General features: G+C 36.5%; 1 protein-coding gene across 4 annotated transcripts in view; it reads right to left on the reverse strand.

Moving 5' to 3' along the window:
- PCNT (pericentrin) overlaps positions 1-12,165 on the reverse strand; it is a 97,395-nt gene extending 85,230 nt beyond the window's left edge. For all 4 annotated transcript variants that reach the window (XM_088133309.1, XM_088133306.1, XM_088133305.1 and 1 more), the window contains exons 1-9: positions 12,035-12,165; positions 10,409-10,567; positions 9,857-10,112; positions 8,866-8,924; positions 7,247-7,421; positions 5,524-5,648; positions 4,521-4,611; positions 1,544-1,808; positions 964-1,051 (exon numbers count right to left, since the gene is read on the reverse strand). In XM_088133309.1, coding sequence (XP_087989435.1) covers positions 964-1,051; positions 1,544-1,808; positions 4,521-4,611; positions 5,524-5,648; positions 7,247-7,421; positions 8,866-8,924; positions 9,857-10,112; positions 10,409-10,567; positions 12,035-12,103 — 1,287 coding nt within the window. In that variant the 5' untranslated portion in view covers positions 12,104-12,165. The remainder of the gene's footprint in view (positions 1-963; positions 1,052-1,543; positions 1,809-4,520; positions 4,612-5,523; positions 5,649-7,246; positions 7,422-8,865; positions 8,925-9,856; positions 10,113-10,408; positions 10,568-12,034) is intronic.
- Positions 12,166-12,173: the final 8 nt, after the last annotated feature.

A 12,173-nucleotide genomic window follows, 5' to 3' on the forward strand; every position in this document is an offset into this window, starting at 1 on the left:
ACTGTACAGAATGTGTGCTGAGGCAGTGCTTTTAAGGCTTGGGCACTTCATCCAATCATTTTTTTCTTTTCCAAAGTACTGTTAACCTAATGATCAACAGTGGGCAGCAGAAAGCTTGTATTTAACTGTGAGGTAGTAATCACCTGGATTTGTGCAGCTCAGGTGTAGCCACTGTGTAAGTGCTTTGGGAGCTGAAATTCAAGAACGGGGTGTGTGTGTGTGTGATATGTGTGGGAGAGAAAGATGCTCTTGATTACATCCTCATAATTCCTCCAAAACGATTATTGACTTAGCAGCTAATTGATCTATTGGCCACTAGATGGAAACAAAAAGGTGGAGTTTTTGTCCATCCTGGCTGCCATCTAGTGGTAGTGTGGATTTGTGCAACCAAGATGTAGACATTGGATAAATGTTGCTGAAGAGCTGGAGTTTAAGAAATTGTATTGATTTTTTTGTCAGATAACAGTATGCATACAGCTCCAATTATCCAAAGAATAGGAGACAAAAGTATGTTAAAGCTGTATCTATACCAGATTACCTTGTACAATGGAATAGTTTAAAAAAAAACAGTTCATGAGGAGTAGGAATGGGGAACCAGGGCTTCCTAAAAGCAACAATCACTGGGAAAGGAATTCCTTACCCCACATGCTACCGAAGCATAAGAGCCAAGTCCTTTCAATTTTAATTGAAACAATTCAAACACCTTCAATTACGTGCATTAAGCTGTAGCTATGTAATTCAACTGCTGACTATTCAACAGAACCACTTAAAACAGAAACAAGAACAACCCAGCATCTTAAACCAGCTTCAGTAGCAGGCAGCCTACAAGATGGAGGCTCCAGTGTAAGGATATGTCCTCAGCAAATGGTAACAGTGGCATCTTCACACTATAGAGAACAGGTTATGTGGATGAGCTTAATGACTTTCAAATACATCTACTGTATTTATTGCTTGGTAACTTACCTTATAGTGCTCCAGCTGCTGAGTTAGCTGTTCAAACAAATCCAACCTTTCTCTTTCTGTCATCTCTTCCAATAATGTAACAGATGGGCTGTATAAAATATATGGAATATCAATGTTTCAGAAAAATAACTTTAGCTAGTATTCTTTTAAGAACAGAATGATTGATTTAAACTTGCTGAATTACAATCTGAGATTAGTTTAAGATCCTTACATATGTATTAATGCTGCCACAATCAGATAAGAAAATACTAGCATGAAGTGAAGCTATATGGATTCCATAATTCATTTTCATTTATCATCGAAAACTACAGATACAGTGGTATTAATATATAGCTAACTTCACACTAATTTCTCCATAATGTTCTAATCATCTGTGTGCTGAAAAGTCACTTGAACAGTTATTTCTCTATGAACTGGAAGCCACAGCACCTTTTCTTATCCTTAGTGAAGGTGGTGAGCCAAAATGTTTTCTTTAATGACTGCAAATTAAGATCATTACTGTATTCAACCTAAACTAGGATTTAAAGCTCACTGAGGTGGAACCAATAGCACAATAGCAATATTAAATCATTAACTTCACCCAAATTCCACATCTTGTTCTTCGGATTTGTCCATCTCTACTATGGAATAATCTTTTACTTCTTGCAATCTCTGATGCAGCATTGTTAATTCTTCTCTATAATTTTCTTCCACAGACTTTAATTTCTGTTCAAAATAAAGCCTTAGTTGTTCCAACTCAGTTTCATGTTCAGTCCTTTTTTTTTCCCATTTAAGTTGAAAATCTTTTTTCAGATATTCAAGTTCTTCCACATGTGAGGTACGAGCAAGCAGCTGTATTTTCAGTTCTGATGGGTAAAAAAGATAAAGTTGTTCACTTTAAACATATTAATTCAGCTGAAATAAAATAATTTAAAAATGCAACTCCCATACCATTAAGGCTGCAATACTGAGTGCAAGCACTACTGAAAACAATGGGACTTAATTCTGAACGAACACATAGCGATCTCATTATAAGAACATGAACTTCCATTCCATGCATATTTATGCAAAAGATCTCATTGAATTCAATAGGACACACTTTTTGATATATGTCTATGGGATTGCAGCTTAAATTTATAATATAATTTTATTTTCTCAGCTGGCCCTCTGTTTGAAAAGAAATTATGAGTTATATGAGAAATAAATGAATAAAGCTATATTCGTCCTACGTTTTTCACCACAGTTTTATTCTTTAAAAGCCATTCTTATTCTATCTTGCCAATCTGAATTTTACAGGATGCCATGACTGCTAAATCAACTCAAGTCTGTAGTGTATATGTCTATATAGGGAACTAATATGACAGCAGTTCTATTTTATTCCTTAGACTTATATGGCTGTCAAATCAGAAAGACTCAAGACAACTTTTCAGATCAAAGACACACCTTAAATCCCAAACTGTAACATGACACCCATTTTTAATTGTCCCTGTTTTTGCATTTCTTAGGGCTGAGGTCTGGAATACATTCTGGGCAAAGAATCATACTCAGTCTCTCCATGGTACATCTAGATTGCATTGCACAAAATGATGGGACCACAACAAAAACTAAAGTTGCAAAATGAAATTAAAATTAATATATTTAATATAAATACTCCACAATATTTCACTATTTATTCAAAATTAATTTTGGAAGGGCTTTGGGGATAACATGTAGTGTAAGGCTAAAAATTGCACATTCTGCCTTAAGCTGAGAAAGCCACATAGAGGTTTTGTGACCTATAATGAATTAGTTGTGCAATTCCAATAATTATTAAATTATGCTCATAATGAGCCCATCATGCTCTTTAAAAGAGAATTCCTAAAATAGGCAGGAAATGTCTTATCTTGAATTTCTTACTTTGAGTCAGACAGCATTCTCCACATAAAAAAGAATACCTTCTGTTTGACTTGTAGGCAAGGTCTACAAGCTGAAGCTATCCCCAGGGAGATGAACCATTCTTGCATTCAGACTGTCCCTACTACTACACAAAGCAGAATGAGAACAATTCTCCATTTTCTGATGCCAAATTAATTAGAAGTATTAGAAACAAGCACTGTTGTAATTTCCAGCAGGCCACAATAGTAAATTATCCTTAGGAATCCCTCACTATACCCTGCCTGTGCAATGAGACAGAAGACTTTCATCATATAAAACAAATCTAGAAATAAATACCAAATAAATTCCTTCCATGTTAGTAATCAGCAGAATTTATCAGAAAGAAATATTTATTTTATTTTGAGTTTCACAGGGACCTTTTTCCAGCACTGAAGTATAATATACAAGCTGAATTGCTAGGATCAGCATTCTTCCAAGCTGCCATTTGCTGCTGAAGCCAATGAGTGCTTATCTGTTTTATAAAGTTCAAAGGAAAGAATTAAAAAAAAAAAAACTCCAAATAAATAGTTTTAAAATTGAACCTCCTCTCTTGATATAATTTTAAAAATGTGTTCTGAAATCTTCTCTTGCCTATTTGTGAAGGCAGAAAATCACTGCCATTTACAAAATGGCAAAATATGTCGATGATACCCTGATATTTAGAAAAATCTAAAGCAATAGAAAGAGAGGCCAAATACTATCATTGATAATGCACTTACAAGAATTCAAAGAATCAATTTATGACAGAGAATCCTGACAAAATGATAGCGATCGGATCATAAAGATTTGGAAGTGACTGAACGTCAACAATCCTGATTTTTTAAAAAAATCTAACATAATCATTAAAACATAGCACATTTTCAGCAGCACCAAAAGTTTGAATACGAAACTAATTTAAAAGAAAGTTCTCCATCATTATCATCGTTTGGATCACCGTAGATACATAAAGAATATTAATATTTTATACATTAGATGCTGTATAGGAAGTTAGTGGAGGTGTACTTCAGGACATTTATTATATGGCGAAATGCTAGATTTTGGGATCTCACAGACACAAATACTTGATATCATACTCTTCTTGCCTTGATTCTATCAAGTTAAGTTTTTGTGGTAAATCAAAATAACATCATGATTAATCCATTCATTAAGATTGCTAAGTTAACTTTCTTAGGAGAATTCCTTATCTATGGAAGTATTTCTGAATGGCTTTGCTTTGTGCAATTATTAAGTGCTATTTAAGAGATGAAAGATAACTAAGCAAGGCTTCCAAAGAGTTGAGTGAATGGGAAAATTGTGTATGAAAAGCAGTGATCCCTGTTGTACCCTGGCTCCAGATCACTCAGGCCTATAAAGACCAAATACCATTACTTTGAACTGAAATTAAAAATTTGCAAATGAATTTGTGATACATGCGGCCCATACTTTTGAACAGGGAAAATTACATCTATTTCCAAAAATGAAGGTAGATATAATCTAAAATGTGGAGATTAAAATTGCAATTTCCCTCAAAACTGGTAATTATTCCTTTACTAAGTATTCATTATGAGGGTGTAAAACATGTCACTGATAAACTGCAACATACCAGACATAAAGCAAAATACAGTCACTAAATGGTAGCAAATCTATTCTAATTACAATTTACAATTTCCCAATTTTAAACCTACCACTTAATTCTTGCCGACTTGCCCGTGCGCTATCCAGTTGTGACCAAAGTTGTGCCATTTCTTCTTCTGAATCTGCCTTTAGTTTCTGTATCTATAGAAGTCATGGTAAGTTACCACATCTTTGTCAATTTTTACACTAAAATTTTACTGTATGAACTGTGTAACTATTATTAAGAAGCTGAAGAATCAATAATTAGAAACAAATGCCACTTTTCATTTGGATCACCATACATACATAAAGAATATTAATATTTGATAATACTTTAGATATAGAAAGTTAGTGGAGATGTACTTTTCCTTATCCTTTATTATGGAGAAGTGCCAGATTGTGGGCTCTCACAGACACAAATGCTTAAAATCATGCTCTTCTTGCACTGATTCTATCAAAAAGTTTTTGTTGTATATCACAATAATGTGAGTTATCAAAGCCATATAGAAAACTATTACACCCTGCAAGGCACGTATGTTACTCTGGCCAATCTCAAAAAATGAAGTAAGGTCAGACCTGGTGAGTGCTTGCATAGGAGACCACCAGGATACACCAAAGCAGTATGCCAGACTAGGAAGTTAAAAAAAAAAATCTGGAAGAAAACAACGGAAAACAATTTTCATACTGTTGCTATGAAAAATACAGCCAGAAGTCACTAGGAGTTGAACTACGAGACTTTACATGTATATAGATATCTATTAAGAGCACTAGCACTAAAATATTTTCCTCAACAGCTCTGGAGAGTCTGAAATAGGTTAAGCTTCCTGATATTATGGACATATATGGATACAGTACTCCAAATCTGAGGTGAGGCAATGCCAAAACTTGCCACAGAAAAGTGAATTTCTAAGTTATTGTCAGACCAGCAGATTCTTACACATGGAAAGGACAAGATGCTTTTTTTACTTTATGATTTTATGTAGCAGTAAGGCACAATTCTGCGCAGCCTGTTACAGTACCAACTCTCAAGAGGTTTTGTCTTTATCAAATTCTGTTTCCATAAAGCATATTTACCTCCTGCTGCAACTCTTCTACTTGTTTCTTGCTTTGCTCTTTTACATCTTGCAGTTCTTTTTCATGTTCACTCTGCAGTGTTTTCATGGTTAGATGGTATTTATTTTCTAGAATTTTATGTTCCACTACAAAATAATGTTGAGTTCTGTTATGAACATTCTTGTATTATAAAAATCAAAATGCACACCTTTTGCCCATGAAGTACAGTGCCTCTTTTGAGACGACTCATTTAAATCACCTTTTCTAATATAAGAAATAGAGAGCTGCAGAATTCTGAAGAGGTGTAGGAAAAAAGGAGTGAAATTGATGGTCTGCTTAAGTTGCATAATTTCATTTTAACTTTTAAAAAAGAAATCATTGTAATCTTCAGAGCAATCCAAAAACAGAAAAGGCTATAATATGAAACAAGAAATGAGAAATTGGTATTTCAAGCAGTTTCTTCCTAGAACATGTAGATGAACCACATCAGGAAAAAAACAACAAATGGGATAACTGGAAAGGAGGATGGTTAGCAGTTTAGGGACAAAATTATCTGAACCTGGATAGTCTTTCTAGAATGGATATATATGAAGAGGAAATAGGACAAGGTAACAGCTTGTAGATAGCTTAAATCACTGAATTCCTCACAATCCTTCTGAGGCTGTATCAATGGGCCAAGATAACACATATTTATTTATTAAAATATTTATATATTATCTGCTATGTACACTGCATTTTTTAAAGAATTCATTTAAATATAATGAAAAACAGTGACATAAAACACATAAAATACAATAATAAAATAACAAAAATGACCTCGGCAAGGAATTTGCATGAAATGAAAGCATGTGTTGTTTCTCCACCTGAGTTCCAAATTGATTATGCTGCAATTGTACAAACCTTAAAACAACTTTACAATACCGCATTCCTTTGGAACAAAACTGACAGAGCAAAAGCGAGGAATTGACCCAACACCAAGGACAAAGATCTAATCCTCTCATCAATATTCTTCACTTAATAGATATTTAATCATTCTTATTCAGATCAGCATGGAACACTCAAAACAATACAATGAGGGACGATTAAACATTCTGTTTCAGAGAATACGCGAATGGCTGATCACAGAGGCTAATGAGGTCTTACATATTCCTTGCTATAAGCCCAGCCCCTCCCCACTAGAGGTTCTACTCCTTCAAAAATCCCACTGCAAGTAATGCTGCTGTTTCTTGAGTGGGATTACTGGCAGGAGGAAAGAGACTGGAAAGAGACTTAATACCAAATCTGGACACCTTATTAAATAGTGTCCAACACACTGTGCAGAAGACATGGGTAAAACTGAGAGAGAAGATTCTTTAGAACTGCTGGCAGAGGGAGAGGATTACTGCAATCCTTACACCATCACTCTTCCTACCAGTAGCGGCAGGCAAAGGAAATCATGACTGTCTGAGACTAAGAAGAAAGCAACATTATCTAATGTACTAGTATCGATTCTAATAGTTAATTACAGTTTTGATTCCTAGTTATGTAAGACTTAACAAATTCCATATCACTTCTTATGTTTGTCTTTCACTTCTGAAAGACATATGCTTCAAAATTAATGCAGTCTACTGTCTACTGATAACAGTGGCAAAGCATCTACTTGTTTTAATGGTAAGATAAAATCCTGTATCTTGCTGATTTCTTGACTTGTCTGAGAAGCACAGAGATATTGGGGAGATAATTATTGCCAAAATGCAGTGCTTACTTTCAGCCTGTCTTTTTTCAAGAGACAGCTTCTCCATTTTTTTCTTTAATTCTTCAGTTTCTGCTGTTAAGTTTTGTTTCATCTTGTTCAATTCGGTCTGATGTTTTAGAGATAACTCTTCAGATACATTTTTTAAACTGACATCTGCATTCAATGCCCATTCTTTTTTAAGATTCTAAAAGGAAATGAAATTTAATCATTAAAATGCCATTATCTTAACAAAATCTTTCCAAATTGGACTTTTTGTAACTTTAGGGGCTCTTCTACTCTATCTGTCCCAGCTACTAAAGACTTTGCAAAAACAAAATTCTAGGGCAAGGCCTATATCGAGCCACAAAACATAACCTATTCTTTTTTCAAAAAGAATGTTTATCTTAGGATTCCTTTAGCACCTCTGAAAGCTGTCTCCTAATGGGAAACACAGAACTCTGAATGTATCCTCAACTAGGTGAGCCTAGGAAGACTGGTATTGGCAACTTCACTCCCACACTTCACTTCTTACATCAGGGGCACTGTGAGAGAACTGAAACAGCAACATCTGTCACTCTTCTCAGCACAGCTGCCCTGTCCTGTTTAAACACATATACCCTTTCTCCCATGCCTTTAATGTTTCCTGCATTCCAAAGGCAGAAGAGCTCAGAGTAAGGCAGGTGGTATTGCCTCCCAGTTACTGATCACCAACCTATTAGCTATTAGAAAACAAAATAGCCCAGGTAGTAGGTAGGACTGGGACAGGAGAGTCAGTAGCCAAGAGTGCTTGCACTGCTGCAGGTGGTCAGCAATAACAGAAGCAATCTTAAGAATTCAGAGTACTACAAACAGCAGTGCTTCTCAGCTGCTGGCCAAAGGTGGGCTTCTGTCATCCCTTAGTTATTAGCTTCTTTCAACGCTGTTCAGGTTGTAATTTCAAGATGTTTCCATCAGTACTACTCCAGACAAGCAGCCAGGCATAGAAGTAACAATATCCAGTAATCAAGCAACATGACTGCTGGCACTGTATGGTCATCCTGGCTCAATGCAAAAAAAATAATAATAATAATTCTTGGTTCCATGTTAGATTCCAGAACAAAAAGAAAAACACTGTTTTAAGTGGCTAGGGAGCAGGAAGCAATATTCTTCCTCTGTTCTTTCCCCATACCCCAAAAGGGAAGAGGCAAAGGACCTGTTGTCAGTTTTTATTGTTTAATAGCACTTGATAAACCCACCAGAAAGAAAAGGCCTCCAAAAGCACGTCAGATCTGGAGCATGCCCTGAGTAGGCACCTGTCCAGAGCTTTGTCAGTTATTTCTACTAGCATGTCTGGATATTCATAGAAAAAAACATGTACACACATTTGTGTGAGATACAGTTCAATTTCTTGTTACAGATCACTAAATTAAGCCACAGTGTGATCCCACACAAGATGGACAGTAAGCTCAAGGTATCTTCTGTACAATATGAAGTTTAACCTAGATTAGAAATTAGAACACACAGACCTTATTGACATCTCAGAATTTTAATATATCACCTATTTTTAATTAACATATTCATATCAGATTCTGAAGAATATTAAAACAGATCTTCTGTTTTAAGATAGAAATAAACGTAATTTACTAAAAGTAACAAACTATACACAATACCTCCAAAACGTGAAGATGTTTCTCCTCCATTTCCAGAGTTATTTCCTTCTTCTGTTCATCTGAAATATGAAATGGGACAGAATGTAACTGGCACATATGTTCATGTGAAAACTTTTTAAATTAACTAGAGACAGTCCCCTACTTATTAACAAGTTACGTTCCAAGAGGCTGTTCGTAAGTCCATTTTGTTTGTAAGTCCAACCAAGTAAAAAGTACTGTAAAAAGTAAAAAAACGAGCAGCAGGCAGGAGGCAGGGCAGCAGTGTGGGCAGAGGAGCCCTGTCTTCTGCTGCCAATGTGAGGAGCGATAGCATGCAGACTCTGGAGAGTGCAGTGGGATGAGCCAGTGGGGCGCAGTGCGCTCCATTGCCAGGTGAGGCAGGACAGCGACAGAGCATGTTGTGTCCCACCAGTTCATCCCTTCACCCAGGGAGCCACCGCTACATCTCCTGCCTCACCCGGTATACTAACCTTTTCCAGGAACTCCAACTCCAACACAAACTTCCAATCTCCCGGAAGGCGGGAGAAAGCGGGAAAGGGTTAGTTTGCAGTGCTCCAGAAATTAACCCTTTCCTGCCTTCCCCTGACTTCTGGGTCCATCTTGTTCGTATCAGTGAAAGTTCACAACTCAAAAGTTCGTAAGTAGGGGACTGTCTGTAGTCAAAGCACATTCTTCCTTAATTTTCAAACTTAGTATATAAATTTTTGCACATAATTTCTTTTAAATACTCCCACTTTCAGCTTGTGCAAAACAGTCAGATTTCTGCAAAGTTTAAAATATATTTGCTGTTATTTCATTTAAATATTTTTTTTAAGTCTTATTGGCAACTCATTTTTTATTTCATATTACTTAATTTCACTTAATTTCATATATGATCTGTTATTACTGTACTTGGGATTCATTTTGCTTCCAAATAGTAATAAAACAATTCCTCAAATAATCTAGTGTTTTAGTAATTATACTAGTGAGTCAGAAGCTATAAGTTGTATACCCATATCACGTTGATGTTTCAAAGCCATTTCTTCTTTTTCTTTCTGATTCTGTTTCTTTATAAGCTCCAATTCAAAATGGTATCGACTTTGCAGAACTGCAATTTCTTGAGCATGCTTATCATTAAGCATTTCACGGAGCTCCATTAGGGCAGTTTCCTTCTCCTTTGTCAGATTCATTTGCATTAGCTCCATCTGAGATGTGCGTATATTATTTGAACTTAGCCTTAAGGCTTCCAATTTAAGATTATCTGGGACCTACAAATTAAAAAAGACAGCATATGAATGAATATGCTTTATTATAACTATTGTCAGTTTCTCACAGTATTGGAGTTCCAATGCTGTGTTCCTTGGAATCATGCTGCTATTAAAAATGGAAGATATATTGGAAGGTTTATTTGGGGTTTTGAGGGCAGCATGCTATGTTTCCTTGCAGCTTGCTCTCATAATTAATGGTAGTGTAACATCATGCTGACAACATAAATGACACAAGTCATGGTTGCCGTCAATGGGGATTTAAAATCTGCAGTAGCTTATTCTATTGAATACTGCACCTCTGCTTGTTGCAGCTCTCCTTGATGTGTAGCTTCCATTTTTTGTTGCAATTCTTCTAATAACTGCTGTTGTTCCTCCATTAATTTAGCATGTAGGTTTTTGCTCTCATCTTCACACTCAAAAAATTCACCTATGTCACAATTTTGTTGTTCCTGAGCCTAAGGAGAAGCAAAGTGCATTACATATATTTGTACACATACACAAGAACATTCATATATCCATCAGCATGATGACGAGCAGTTTTCAAGCTTGAAAACTCTAAATTTGCTTTTATTATAACCATGAGACCCAGCAGCTGCAATAAACATATGGATATAATTAAATAACTCCAGATTCAAGAATGTTCTGAGTATCAGAATTGAATTTACAGTCCTTTTAAAAAAGATCCAAGCTTTCTTCATCAGCACTATACTTTGACTGTTTGGGGTTGGTCATTTTTCCTGTTGATTTAAAACAATTTGGATCAGCAATGCATGCTCTTCTATTTCAAATCATCCAGTTATCCAGATACACCTTCAGTCTCCCTATAATAGAAACCATTCTGAACAGTATAAACTAGTTTATTAGTTAAAATGTACATTTTATTCCACCACAAAACAAATAGTATGCAAAAGTCTGGTTTGCATAATGTCATTTGCATACTATACTTCATTTTAATATTTCTTTCCTTATAATTAGATTATTAGTATCCAGTTATTTGTCCCATCTGTTATTAATATTCTGCTATGGATTCAAAGAATTCTGAAATCTTGCAGCATCTTTATTATGACTTCAACTACCCCTTTTCCTGTTAAAGACATTAATTTTTAAGATGTTTAAGATACACTGTCATCTCCCTTGTTTTTTAGATTATCCCTGCTAAATCAGTTCCTCATTAACTTCTAAAGCAAAATCCTTTCACTTAAGGGAAATCTTGATGTTTTTAAGCACTGACAGTGAACATATATGTTGTTCAGGAGCCTGTGTCTAATACAAGCAGCTGGACCAACACACTATGGCTGGTGCAGTCTGTCTGTAACTATTATTATTACTCCAATTAAATAAAAATAACAAACTGTTTATAATTTAATAATAATTTGTTAAATGTATGTGCCGCCCGACTCCCAGTGGCTCTGGGTGGTTTACAGTTGTTAAAAACATTTAAAAACAAAGAGCAATCCAAAAACAGAAAAACAGCATGAGACGAAAGAACAACGATTTATTTTTCAATCAGCGCAGGACAGACTAATATATATACATATTAAAGAGCGGTGAAGAGCTGTCAGCGGCTCATAATGGCGAAGGGGAGGTGAGGAAATCGCGTAAGATCTCCTTGGTGGAAGACCAGAGTTCAAGACACAGCGTCTCGTATGATTGCGGGAACTGCTGCTGCAGCGCATTACCCTAGCCCAGCCCTAGACAATCCAAGAGATGCTTTGAGCCAGGAGCATGGGCGACCCCCTAATACAGGGAGGAACCCTGTACCGTGCAACACGCGTGCCTCACACCTGAGGCGGCGAGAAGGACCCCTCCCCATCCGGCACAGAGCAGATCCTCCCCCTCCACCCCACGCAGCTCGGAAAATAAGCGTCCGCTCGCTGCGGCTCTCCAACGACCCCGCTCCAGAGCAGCGGAAAGCAATGCACCTCTGGCAGACTACGGGCGCTGCCAGCAGACTCTCCAGCCGCCGCCGCCGCCGGCTCTCCCCGCTCCATGCCCAACAAACGAAGCCGGACTTCACTTTCGGCCGTTGCTCGTCGCGCAACCTCCGGAGGCCTCCAACTT

This window comes from Python bivittatus, unplaced genomic scaffold (genome assembly GCF_059951505.1).
Source record: "Python bivittatus isolate LINGU-HERP-01145 unplaced genomic scaffold, Pbiv_v1 ctg000020_np1212, whole genome shotgun sequence".
NCBI lineage: Eukaryota > Metazoa > Chordata > Lepidosauria > Squamata > Pythonidae > Python > Python bivittatus.